Consider the following 14,137-nt stretch of genomic DNA (forward strand, 5'->3'; position numbering starts at 1 on the left):
ACTAAACAGAAAATTACTGGAACTGTATGTGAACTGGCCATTAGCATACTAAAAGATCCACGCTCCAGCAAAAAGGTCCCCTCCCAACAAAGCTCCCCCCCCCCCGCACAGAACATGGGCAGTGTAAAGCACGGTACCTTTAAATGGAGACAAACCTTCTAAGAACCCATGAGAATTAAGTATGGCTAAACCTCATTGTAAACAATTCTTCAAGGTGTATGAGGTGTATGCAAAGTTTGCTGTCTGTGAAGAGGCTGTGAGCTTTGTAGATTTCCCACCTAGCACCCATCTCTGTGCAGATATGCAGTATTTCAGCTCTGTGTGTGGATCAGCTCTTGCACACCAGGGTGAAGAACCCACATTTGGTATAACAATTGCATGGCTACCCAAAAGGTGTGTGACTAGACCGAGGACAGCAGCTCCTAGCTGTAACTGTGCCCTAGAATTTATGGTGTGCACAATGTGCTTGCCAACTAAATATAATTTATTGGCTATGACGTATCCTGGAAACTGCCTTAGCTGGGGTGACCCTTCCCAGCAACTCCTCTGCATCTGACTCAGCTTTACAACTAGTAACATAGACTTTTTATGCCTCCTTGAAATCTCTGTCACCTGTAAGCATGCCAGAAAACACAAAGCAGTCTTCTAAAGATTTTTTTGTGTGTGTCTTATCTTAACCTATATTAAAAAAAAATATTTAAATTGTGCTTTAGAGCTGTCATTGTTTTGGGGGAAGGCATCTTGCAATGAATTTAAAACAAATTTTGTTTAATGGCTGAAATGCCTTCTCTCCTTTCAAGTAGCTATCTTATTAAAGGCAGAGGTGAGGAGAAGAGGGAGAACAATGTCTAGTCCATAACCCCAGTTAAGAGATTTGCCCTGTAGTTGCTTTTTTTTTGTGATAAAAAGGTTTCCTCTTGTTTAATGGAATCATAGAATACAGTTAAAAATGAGCTCTGGAGGTTATGTAGTCCAGTCTTCTGCTCAAAGCAGGGTAATGCCAAAGCTAGACCATGATGCTCTGGGTTTGGACCACTGGGGTCTGAAGATCTTCATAGGTGGAAATTCTGCAGCCTCCTTCGATAGCCCATTGCTATGCATAGCTGCAATCACAGATTCGCCCCCACACCCCAAAATAAAAATTTTCCTTGATGTCACATGTGACTGTTTCATCTTGTCCTTTGTCCTGGAGCTCTGGACCTCTGAGGAGGGTCTAGTTCTCTTTAACCTCCAAAAAGATAGCTGCAGGTAGCAATCTGATGTCCCCACTTAGCCTTCACTTCTGAGAAGCACAATCCCAGGTCCCTGAGCTTCCTCCTATGCCATGTGTTTCAGCCCCCTTCCTTTCCTTTTCTTTGTCTGCTGTATCCATCTGATGTGTCTTGACCTTTACAGAGAATGTGAGGGACAGTTGGGACAGGCGTTACGTTGCATGAAGGGGGTGCTGCTTCTTTTAAAATAGTAATTTAAATCTTTTAAACAATAATGTCTAGTAATGGTGCCAGCTACCCTTAAAAAAATGGTCCTCAACAAGATGTGTGAGAGATTTAATTCTCAGCTGCATGCAGAACAAAGTTCTATGCCTGAACTTAAAATACAGCAAGGTTAAAAATGTTAGTGACAACTGAAATTCCCTTTTTTTGTCAAGTATGAAGACATTGGTGTATAACAATTCCCCATTCTTGTAAGAATACTTTGCTATTCAGATGTGCCTAAGGGTTAAAAGTGACATAAGGTAGGCATAACCAAAGGATGCAGAAATCAGTGTGACTTACTTTGCTTATGGGTATGCAGGCATGGGGAGAAATTACAGGACCTGCCAAGTTCTAAATGAGCAATTCTCAAACTGAAAAGGGATCTGCGACTAGCATTAGGTTTTGCAGGAGTGCAAGAATCTCCATGGAAACTCACTGTGGTATTTTGGGATTTGTTTCCCTCTTGTACTCTCCCCCCTCACACTTAAGAGGGTCCCTCAAAAAAATTGGGCTTTTTTTCATTACACCTTGAAGACTGAAAGACTGAGGAGGAGAGCAGGTAAGTCACAAAACTGTTACAGAAAAGAGCAAAACAAAAATGCTAAAACCAACTGAATTCCATCAGAGTTTTCATAATAACTGTTTGCATTTTTGTTCTTTTATTCAAAAACATACTTTTAAATGTGGCATTAATATCTCCCTCAGTTGATCTGTGCTAGTCAAATGTTTCCGGTATACTACAACTGGAAAGGCAAATAGAAACAAACAAAGGTAGGGTACTGTAACTAGAAAATAATGCTCTTCCAACACAAATTGGAGAACAGTATTGGTACTGCCCCTTCTTGTTCCCAGAAAAGCCTGAAACTAAGAGCAAGGAAGGAATACTGTAACCTGAAGGAACTAGCCTAGAGGGGATTAGATGACCTGCTCAAGGAGCTTCTGCTGAACATGAGGAAAACCAGAAAAATGCAACGGGACTATCCTGTGGAGGACCAGGAGACGATGCCTTTCCACCCTGTAAGTTTTGAAAGTAATGATGTCCCAAATATCAGAACAAAAGCACATGCAGGAGTAGGCAGTTTGTCAAGGCTTCTTTGCCTCTAGCTGTAAATTATCATGAAATAACGGAGCTGACATCAATGGTCACAGGCTACAGGACACACCTGGGCTGGGAGAGGAATTCCACCCTTAGACCACATGCAGACTGGCAGGCTGCATATGCTGCCCACTGGGGGTTGCATTCTGAAAGGAACTAAAAGAAAACAGCATGTAGCAGGGTTATTTCCCTTCTATTGTCCTCCATTTTTAATTTTCCGTTTTGTACCTTTTTGTACCATAATTTTTTGTCTACCATTATCTTCCAGTTAATGGAAATGAGTATCTTTGCTTCTCCACTTTGATGTTCCAAGCTATTTACTCTGATTTTAGGATCAGAATGACCTAGGGGCTAATGCTTACCAACTTCTGTATGTCTTCTGCACCGTCTGCCTTTTTGTTGTCCCATAGGTGGGTTCATAACCAGTACGTTGTGCCAATTCACACACTGAGTCGAGGTATTTCTATTGTTTGCACCCAGTAGGGAGCTAGGTGGTAAACCACAAATGCCTGGCTCCCCAACTGAGGAGACTGAGGCACAGACTCCCGAATCTGACTAGAAGACCCTTCATGAGTCCATATACATCTCTGGGGACGAAGCCCGATTCCCCATGACGGATTTCCCACAGCTCACCTCTCAGCTCCGGAGGGATTTCAGGCCGGCCGGCTCCCGCTCCCTTCAGCACTCCATTCAAAGTTCTGTGGGATTCGCTGCAAGTCGCTCAGGCGATTTGAGAGCCCTTCACGTCGGATCCTTAACCGGATCACGTCGGGGTCACCAATTTGCGGCGAATAAAGAGACCGGACGTAGCTTGATGCAAGCAAGATGTCGATGTATTGTACACAATCAGGAGTTTATACATGTTTCAGAAGCTGCGCGTTTTAAACAGATTGGTTCTTTAAGCTAAGCATTGCATACTAGGCAATCCCCGATTGGTGGTTAACTACGAACAAAGGGCACTTTCATCAATTAACAGCAAGGTGTTACCTCTCCTTGGCGCCATCCGTTCCTTATTCCCTTATCTTTTCCCGGCATGACTCATCCCGTTGGTTGTTATCTATTCACATTCCTTGTCCTCCCAGGGTTTGTGGCCTACAAGCTCGAGCACATTCCTTTCAGCTAACTGATTGCCACTTTATGGTCCTGATTTCCAGGCCCCCTCCTGCACCCAACTGTCAAAACTTTATATTATAGAGTTCAGCAAAAGAAGACAGCCTTCATTGGTTAAAAGTTACGTAACTCCTTCATTACTTAGTTCTCAGTTTCCTATTGTCAAGCAATTCTATTGCTTCCCGTGTTCCTCTGGCTGATGAAACTTCCAGTCAGCTCATGCACCTTGTGGTGGTACTTTCCTCCTTTAAACAACTTATCAGTGCTTAATGAAGCAATTAGCAGGACATACAAAAATGCTTTTATCTTGAATTAACCATTAACAATTCACTTGCTCTGACTGTCTTGAAGTCAAACCTCAAATAATACATTTGGTTTTGTTAATCAATCCCTTAACAATTTGATACCATTTTCACTCTGAGCTATGGTCCATTTCTATCTTCCATCCCAAGTTAAAGGTTAGCCTCTGGCTTTAGCACAGGTGCCCACTTCCTCCAATGATCTCCTTAACTTGGAGATTGAGTGGATCATCATGCCCAAAGGACGTGTAAATGTGTTACTTGGATCAGCTAGTTAAGCCTGTTTGAGTTCAGTGTTGCCTTAAGTAAACCATGCAGTCATGCCCTATAGCATGCGCTGTGCTTTATTGCATGCTTGCCCTGTATGTGTAACAATATACATGTTATTGCCATTAAATTAATGATTGCCTGCAAAGTCTTAAAGGAGAAAATTATATGAGTAAAGTACTGTAATGTTAGGAAAAGCCTAATGCAAATTTTTCTGTACAGGCTTACCACAGCTCTCTGTACATAAAGTATCCATGTGATCACTGACTTTTCCTACAGGTTTCTTGCCTCCTCTGCAGGGTTCAGAGAACCTCCCCAGGGTTTAGTTACCATACCATATCCAAAACTTCTACTAAATGCATCTTACGTATTATAATTTCTTGTGCATCACTACATGTGCAGCCTTTTCGATGGTCCTTCTCATTTAATTAAAAAAGAATAAAATCACAAACCCTGCCAGATTATTTTCAGAAGATCTTTGTGGTTATCTTCCCATAACAATCAGGGAACTGAGACAAACATATATTTAAGCCTAAAGTTTCATTGATTTTGTGTGGCTGATTTGCTTTACCTAAGGCTTGCTTCACAGGTCAGCTTCTCCAAGCCAAAACTTTCTCCACTCTTGACTGTTGCTTTTCATGTATAGTCTAGCTCCTCTTCTGAGACTCCTTTTAGACTGTGCAAATGGCTGACCCATGTTTTTGGTTTCTGCTACTTTCTCTCCTTGTCCCAGTGCAAACAGACAACAAACATTATTTTCCAAATATCTTGTTACCTTTCTGACTGACTGCCAAAGTTGACTGATAAGCAAAGATTAAAAACCTGTTTGACTGCCTTGCTGGATGATTACACAGGTTGCTTGGAGCTGTGAGATGTTGGGGGTACTAGGTGAACTTGATGCTATAGCTGGCCCTCCTACTGTTACTGAAGATCATAACCAGAAAAACTCTCCAAACCAAATGGCAGTTTAGAAAGCCAACACTGGTTTATTGCAGCACTGGGTGCACCAGGGATCTTTCCTCCTGACGCACATCAGGCTACACATTACATGCCTTAGAGGACTGGCATATTCATAGAACATTGCATGTTCATTGTCATTCATGTCATGCACAGGACTGGTTACAAGTTTCCCACTTCTAATGCAAACCAGCGTGCATCTCATCCTCAGATGGCTGCTGAAGCTTTTTACCAACTGCACATACTCCCCAAGCGGGGGTTTGCCCTCCTTCAGGAGGGCTGTTTGAGTTGGAGGTTGAGATCTCCCATTACCACAGTTCCCTTTGTCCTGCTTTCAACTAGTTTTCTGTGGGTTGCAATACTTTATCAGCTTGTCTTCTCTTGTGGCCAGAACCTTCTCACTTGGACACTTCTTTCTGCATAATTTAGATAATGTTTATCATTATCTGTTGTTTCCCAAAGTTGAGTCCCTTGATTAGAATTCCCTTCATTGATCAGTATTGACGATTTGAAAGGGTGGGTCATTTGATGACTTGAGAGGATGGGTCAGCTTGACTTAACTTTGTGCACATAGTAGTTTAACATCTAGTTAAAGACTAAATCAGGGGTCAGTAATTCGGGAGTTTAGGCAACAATTTTCCCCTTTGGGACTTATTTGTATATATTCATATATCAAATAAGTCAATTTCTCTGAACTTATCTTAATTGCAGCAATACAACACTTCACCATACATTGTAATATAATGTATAAGCATACACATATAACAATCATGAGTACAATAATTACAATTAACTTCCTCATCCATAGGTGTAAATCAGGAAACCAGGACATTAGCCAGTTCCAAACTTCTTGAAGTTCACAAAAGGTGTCATATTTCTGGATCTCATGCAACATTTTAGTATGTTTCCACATCTCTTGTAAATTGGTAGATATTCTCCCACTTTGATCCATATACATGCAACAACTAGTATTAACAATAGTACAAATTCCACCTAGAGATGCCAGCATCATATTTAATACCATTCTATTTCGCATAGCTGTACAAGCTACTTCTGCAACTTCTTCCTGCAAAGCCTTTATGGTATCTGCAGTGCCGCTGGCTATCTCTTCCATTACTACAGATATATTTATCATTGCCTTTTCCAGTTCAGCAACCTCCAACCAAGGAATAAACCACCTAGCAAAAGAATGAAATCCAGTGGGTCTTTCTATATAGGGGTTTTGACCCCACCTATATCTCTGCGGGTAAATTCTTAACCACAGATTATTATCTAATTTCTCAAGTACAGCCATATTGGGAAAAGTCACTCCCAATGTACAAGTACCTGACCTTCTCAGTGGTAAAGCTTTTTTGTGCTACACTGCAATATATCCAGTACCACCCAGTCCCAAATGGGACATTACAGTACTTACTTGTAGTTAATTCTGATGGGTTCATCAGTTGCATTGACCAACCACCGCTCAAAAACCTGAGTTCCATAAATGGGTATAGTAATTGGTTTTATTGGCTATCTGTGTGGTTTTTTGGATCATCATGAAGTGTCTGTTTTGAGTCTATGGGTTTCTCCTGATCCCACCAAATTTGAGAATTTATTATACCACATAATAGGCAAAATTTTATACATCTGCAAAACATGTTTAAACAAGTGTATACAAAGAGATCATGTTAACAAATCTCCCTGTATGTAATCCAATTCTATATAGGGTCTTATTTCAGTCCAAGAACAGTTCATTAAAATCTTGATTTTTAGTTTCAGAGGAGCCACTTCATCTGATTTCCACTTTACTTCAGGACTCCTTTTAATCCTGGTGTAATGGATCCGAGAATCAATTCCTTTAAGTTTTACTGCAGTATTAGTTATCAGTAATACAAAATATGGTCCTTTCCACCACTCCTTCAAAGGCTTATCCTTTGAAGTTCAAAGGTACACTTGGATCTGCAGGTCAGAAAGGATGCACCAGTATGCCCAAAGATACAGGTGCTCCCTGTTGAATACACTTGTGCAATGAGGAAGGATTCTTTCCCAAAGATAATAAATATTCAGTTAACACCCAATCACCAGAAATATGCATTTGGTCTTCCTCTCCTGTTAAATTTACAGCATAAGGTCTTCCATATAATATTTAAATGAGTTCACATTTTCTTAAATTTTGAAGTGATTCTGATTCTCATTAAAGTGACAGGTAAAACAGCTATCCATTTGAAATTATTTTATTGACACAATTTACCCAATTGTTTCTTCAAAGATCTATTCATCCTTTCTATTTTCTCACTAGACTGGTGTCTCCAAGGTGTACATAAATCCCATTTTATTCCAAAAAGGGCAGAAATTGCCTGTATTACTTTGCTATAAAGTGTGGGCCTTTCTGATGAGATCCCACTTGGAACTTCATATCTTGGTATAGTCTCATCTAATAATTCATTTGTTACCTGTCTAGCTTAGTTGGTTTGGCATGGGAAAGCTTCAGGCCATCCTGAAAAGGTATCTACCAATACAAAAGATATTTATAATTATTGCATTTTGGTAATTCAGAAAAATCAGTCCCTGGCATAGTCCCTTTCTTTACCTCTCCAGGTAGCGGTCTTATTTTACAACATATTAGATTGTTTTACTATTTGATCAGCATAGCTTTGCATGTTTGGCCCTATTATATATCTCCTAACACCTGTGATTATAGCATGTGCCCCCATATGAGTTTGTATGTCTGCTGTAGCAACTTCTGCATTGTGGGAGTTGTTACCAAACATTGTCCAGTAGATGTTACCCACCACTTTCTGAAGTCCTTATACATTTTAGCATCTTAGCTAATGCATTCTCCTTGTCATTGAATTTGGGCACTTAAGTTCTCATTACATTTTGAGGAATCAAGACTCCCATTACTGCTTCATTGGCCACTCTCTTTGCTATTTCATCAGCCTTATGATTCCCTGGTATGACTTCAGTATGTCCAGGCTGATGAGCCTTACAATGAATTACAGTCACCTCCTTAGGTTTCTGAATTGCTTCTAATAATTTCAGCATTTATGATCCATGCTTAATGAGTGACGTTTGTGAGGTTAAAAGTCCTCTTTCTTTCTATATTGCCCCATGTGCATGTATCACACCAAAGGCATATTTAGTCAGTATATATACTGGTTTGTTTATCCTGTGACAATTCCAAAGCTCTAGGGAAGGCAATTAATTCAGTTTTTTGTGCTGAAGTATTTGATGACAAGGGTTATGATTCAGTCATATCCTCCAAAGTTACCACTGCGTATCTGGATTGTCATACACTATTCAGCATAAAGGGTCCACTCCAGATTTTCCAGTGGAACACCCTTCAAATCTGGCCTAATCGTCCAGTTCCAATAATAATGCTTGACATTGGATCTAGGCAATAACCAGTGGTGTTCTTGTTGTTCCAGCACTGAAGTCAAGCATGTGGTACAATTTCTCTAATCCCATTTTTGCTTCCATTTTCACAGGATGTTGGTTTTGGTTTGGGTTTTTTTTGTTTGTTTTGGGGGGGGGTCCCTTAATAGTTTGGAGTTCTGTTTTAATTTTACTTTTATTGATGCAGTGTTAGCTTTCCCTGGTACTTCAGTAGCCTGTATCAGCAGAAATACAGCGTCCACTGTTTCTTAGGAGATTTCTGGTTCACTTTGTTGTTCCCCTTGCAGCAGATATATTTGTGCCTTCCAGGCCCTTTCTTTTGGGATATGCAACTGAATGGAGTTCTCAAAAAAACAGTATTTGGGCCTGTAGTTTACTGAGTAAATCCTGACCTAAGAGTGGTATAGGGCATTCCAGCATATAGAAGGACTCATATATTAACATTTTCCCTCCAATCTGGCATTCCATTGGTTTTAAAAATGGCCTTAATTCTCTCTTTCCAGTAACCCCAACAACCAGCATATTAAATTTACTGAGAAGCCCCTTATAACTAGTTACTATGGAGTAAGCTGCTCTTGTATCTATCAAGAAATCTATAGTTTAATTCCCCAGCTTTATTGGCACCAGGGGATCTGCTGGGGATGCCTCTAAGCTTACCCCCAGTCCCCATAAATCTGAATCTTCTGTACCACTCATTAGCAGGTTTGCCTCTGGAACAGATGCAGACGGGGGTATCCAATTAGTTGATTGTTTCTTTGGACATTAATTTTTCCAATGTCCTTTTACCTTGCAAATCTTGCACTGATCTTTCCCCAGAGAGATTCTATTCCTTTTATTTCCTCCTATTCTTCATCCTCTTCCACACCCTCATCCTCTCAGGAAACCTCTTCCCTGAGATAAGGTTTGGGCTTGGGTAAACGTGGCTGCCGAAACTGCAGGGTTTTATTATTTGTTTTTACTTTCTCTTTCTTTCTTTTCTTTTTTCCTCTCCAGTTCCCCTCTGTTATTAAACCTTATAACCAATTTCTATCAGCTGAGATATCGACATTCCAGACATATGATCTAGTTTTTGCAACTTTCTTCATATATCTGGAGCTGACTGCCTCACAAACAAAGTAGTAGAAGTCATTTATTGTTGGGGAGAAGGGTTCGCCGGAGTCAAGAAATTGCTCAATATGAGTTATGCATCTTGCTCCACTTTATTAGTTTCTAACACTACTTGTATAGAACCGATACACATGCATATTCGTAAAGCAAAAATATAATTGGTTATTAGTCTCTAAGCGCGTGCGGTTCTCACACCCCTAATTATCATGACTAAATAAGCATTCTATCCATGTAGCTAACTGTGTTGCTGTGCTTCAGCCTTGTAGTTTGTTACTCCCTATTTTCCCATACCAGTCCCCATCTTTCTTGGCCCTGCACCTGCTTTCCCAGCAGCTGTGGCTTGTTACAGCCATGGCCTGTTGGCACAACATAATTGCTTGGTCTCAGGATTCAAGAATAGCTCAAGGCTGCCTTTCTTGTTAACTTCAGCACAGCAACTTCAGTACAATTCTGACTACAGGCCTATTCTAATACCAGGCCTGGACTGTGCAGATCTTCAGAGATTCTAAGGCCACACTTCTGCAGCCATTCTTCTACAATTTATCATCTTATTCTCTTCCCGAGATTTCTCCATCACCATTCTTTTTCCTTAGGCAAAAATCTCTCCCTAATATTAACAGCACTATCCTGAAACCATCAGTTGCACACCCTCTTCTTTAGGTAGTCTAAGCGTGCATGGCTTACATCACGAAGATAGTATACTCTTCTTTTTGTCTCTACCAAGGCTGACTCCCTTGATTAGAAATCTCTTCATTCGACATTTTGACAACTCTAAAGGGTCAGCTCGACCTAAAACTCTGTGCACATATAGTTAAGCATTAAATCAGAGTTCAAGAATTTGGGAGTTTTAGGCAACATTTTTGTAAGCCAACAATGATGTGAGCCACCCATCATGTCAAATATCATAGCGGTAAAAGTAGCAGGGCAAAAGTCTGTCAAATACCACTGCGTGGAGTTTACAGAAGAGAAGCACAAATATATGTAAATGTGCTGCTTCTGCTAAGATTGTGCTCTAAAGTCTTCTTATGATGTTGTTCCTTCTACAGGAAGGGTTGAATGCCCTTCTCTTGTACTTCTAGGGCTATCATGGAGTCTCTTGTTCCTTGTTTCAACTTTGGAAAGGAGGCAAAGGATACACTTCTCACTCTCTGTCCCTAACAGTTAAGAAATGAAGTGTGAATATACAAACTTCTTGTGTCTTCAGGGTAACACCAGGCTGGTGTCTTTGTTAGCTCCCTTGATTCAAATGAGCCTGTAAGCACACTGAGTTAATACTAAAGTACTTAATTTCATAGTACACCTAGAGCCAAAATTTCTCAAGATAGTATTTCTCTTCATTGTATTTCTCTAGGTTTTTTTCTTTGCTACTGATCTTTTCTTCTAAAAAGACTTAAATTTGAACTGGAGAGTTGAATTAGCTCCATAGAAAGCCTGGTGGAACACCAGAAGTAAGGCAGCAGAGGGAAACATAAAATGTGACATCCTCCTTCCAGTGCTTTCAAAAGCAAGTTATGCTGTGTAGATCCACTACGAACAATTAAGCCACTCCAGGCTGGTGCAGCTATCATTCCATCGTCCTCCCAATCTCCTGTTCTTTTGCTCTCTCCTCTGTCGATACTGACCTAGCTGGTTTTGCTGGTTCTGGTAGCTGTAACGTAGAAAACCGCTCACTGCTTTATACATAAATTGTTCTACCGGTTCTGTCCCCCCTGTAGCTCCCTGTGCTCTGGTGCAGAGGAGGAAGGGAATGCCTCGGTGGCAACCACAGCAGAACTGCCGGGGGAGGGCAGTCTGAGGGACCATAGGCACTTTGGCGAGGAAGGGGTGTGGAGAGGAAAGGGCCAGAAATGTGTTAAATCTTCACTTCTGATTGAAATCATAGGTGGAGGTGGTTGGCCTGTGGTGGGTGAGGCAGAGCAACGGGGAGAAAAAGCAGCTGTACCTTCTGCCGACTGCGGTGATTTTCCATGAGGACAAACCCGGAGGCATTTTCATTTGGCACATCTGCCTCATGTTTGCTGCCATTAAAAATGTTTTCTCAACTTGGGTATTCACAGTGCGGCGTTTAGGCATCTCCAAATGTTAATCTTAATGCCTTCAGCCCAAAGCCTCCATGGTAATGAAAATGAACCATGTCGGAGGCTTCGCATTTCTCTCCAAGCCTGTGAAGTTCGGAACGCCCCGTCCAAAATGAATTTAATGCATGAGAGAGGGAGGTGAGGCCAAGCCTGAGCAGGGGCACCTGGCCGCCTCATGTGCGACCGTGGGGCTTGCTGAGGTGCTGTCCAAACTCCCCAGTTACCAATTCTTGTAGCCTCAAAGAGGGGAAATGACATCTAATGATTGAGGGAATGCTTAGTAAAATCAAACGTATTGGTACAAGTTTGACTTTAAGACAATTGAAACAAGCGAGTTAATTCCAAGATATAAGTGGTTTTCTATAACCCGCAAAGCACTTCATTGAGCACTGATAAATCCTTTATCCAGGAGAGTGACTTCACAAGATAGATGAGCTGACTTCACCATGAGGGATATGCTCAGCAAAACTAGGGGAAGGGTTAATTGTGGCAGCGGGAAGGAGGCCTCCAACTCAAACAGCCCCCCAAACGAGGGCAAAGCCCCGCTTGGGGAGCATGGGGAGCATGTGCAGGCGGTAAAAGGCTTCAGCAGCGCTGTCTGAGGTGCGCGCTGATCTGCATGGGAAGTGGGAAACTAGTACCAGCCCTGAGCATGACAATGCACACGCCATGTACTATGGATATGCCGGTGCTCTATGGTATATCATGCGTGCCCTCGAGCAGCTTGGTGTGCACGCTGGGAGGAAAGATCCCCGGTGCACCCAGCGCTGCGATACACGCGTGTCGGCTTTCTAAACTGCCATTCGGTTTGGAGAGCCTCCCGGTTACGCCTTCCGGCAGCAGAGGAGCGCGGAGCCGCGTGATGGGCCCCACCCCGCGCCGCCCGGCGGTCCCCTCAACGGCGGCGGCCGGGGGCAGCGCGGCCGGGGCCGTCCCGCGGTAACGGGCCACCCCCCCGGGACCGTGCCGCGGCGCCCCCCGCCTCACCGCGCCGTGACGTGGCGGGACGCGCTGCCAGGCGCCCAGCCCCGCCCCGCCGTGACGGGGCCTGCACACCCCGCCGCCCCAGCTGGCGGCCACCCCCGCGACGGCGCCGATGACACCCCAGCCCAGCCGCAGCCCCCATTGCCTGCCCGCCGCGATCATCTGAGCGCCCCGCCCCCGCGGCAGCTGCCCAGCTGATTGGCTCGCAGCGCCAGGCCGCACCGCCGGGCGGGAGAGGCCCGGAGCGGCTGGCAGGAGGCGATTGGCGGAGGAGGCTGTCGTTCCCCGCCGGGCGAGTACCCAGGAGCCCCGCCCCTGCCGCCGCACCGTACTTCGGGCTCCGCCGCGTCGGGATGAGCCGCGTTCTACCATGGAGACCAAACGGGCTGAGATCCCCAGCAGCGTCTTGGACGATCTGTGCAGGTACCCGCGGGGCGGGGCCGTTCCCGGGCTCTCCTCACGCCCGCCGGCGGCGGCCGGCCGGTGCCTCGCCGTTCCTCCTTGCGGCGCCGGTGACACCCCCGTCGGCTCCGCGGCCCGTCCGCTGCGGGGGGCGGGGTGAGCGCCGCAACCCCAACCCGCCACGGCCCCGATGCGAGGGGCGCGATCGCGCCGCTGGGCCGGCGGGGCCCGTGTCGCTCGGGGCGCTGCGGGGGCCGGCGGGCCGCCGAGGGGGAAGCGGGGCGGCCCTGGTAGAGGCGGGGGTGTCGGTAGTCCCGCAGCCGCCCGGAAGGGTAGGGAAGGGGCTCGGTGCCACGCTCCCGCGCCGCGCTGGGCACGCTCCCTCGTGACGCGGTGCCCCGAGGCACGGACACGGCGACGGAAGGGCGCCCACCGGCTCCGCAGCGGCGCGGCCCGGGGCTGCCCGGCGGTGCGGGGGGCTGGCGCTGGCCGCCGGGCTGCGCCCGTGATGTCGTCGGAAGCGTGAGTCTGCCGTGTCGGTCGCCGTTCGGAGGCCTGGTTTAATTTCGAAGTGGCGGGGGGGGGGGGGGCGCCTTTGTGCCCCTCACCTCTGCGGGGAGAGGGCGTTCCAGTCAGGAGAGGAAAGGCCGAGGGAATAGCCTTGGGTCTGGGGCTGGCCTCTCCGCTTGCTGGGCCTCTCCGGGTGAAACGGCTAGCTTTCCTTACCTGGAAAGCTACACACTTAAAATTGTCATAAAATGTGGGTTGTTTTTTCCTGGGAAGGGTGAACGTGCTTTTCCCCTTTGCTATCACAACCCCTGGTCATCTGTGGTGTGGCCCTTTTGGACCTCTTAATTGATCTGTTATCCCCAGAATTTGATGCCCTAGCTCAATGTGATAACCCTTCTATTTTACCACTGCCAGAGGAACCCCCCCTGAAGTATTTGTGTGCGAGAGGGAAAGGTGAGTAGAGACGAAGGACACTAG

At 44.9% G+C, this 14,137-nt stretch overlaps 1 protein-coding gene across 4 annotated transcripts in view; it reads left to right on the plus strand.

Annotated features, from left to right (window-relative positions):
• Positions 1–2,241: 2,241 nt before the first annotated feature.
• DCP2 (decapping mRNA 2) overlaps positions 2,242–14,137 on the plus strand; it is a 32,479-nt gene continuing 20,583 nt past the window's right edge. The window contains exons 1-2 of one of the 4 annotated variants that reach the window (XM_080371241.1): positions 13,191–13,672; positions 14,075–14,113. In XM_080371241.1, coding sequence (XP_080227367.1) covers positions 13,341–13,672; positions 14,075–14,113 — 371 coding nt within the window. In that variant the 5' untranslated portion in view covers positions 13,191–13,340. The other 3 variants (XM_080371237.1, XM_080371238.1, XM_080371240.1) reach the window with 3 other exon arrangements.

Source organism: Falco punctatus (assembly GCF_963210335.1).
Source record: "Falco punctatus genome assembly, chromosome: Z".
NCBI lineage: Eukaryota > Metazoa > Chordata > Aves > Falconiformes > Falconidae > Falco > Falco punctatus.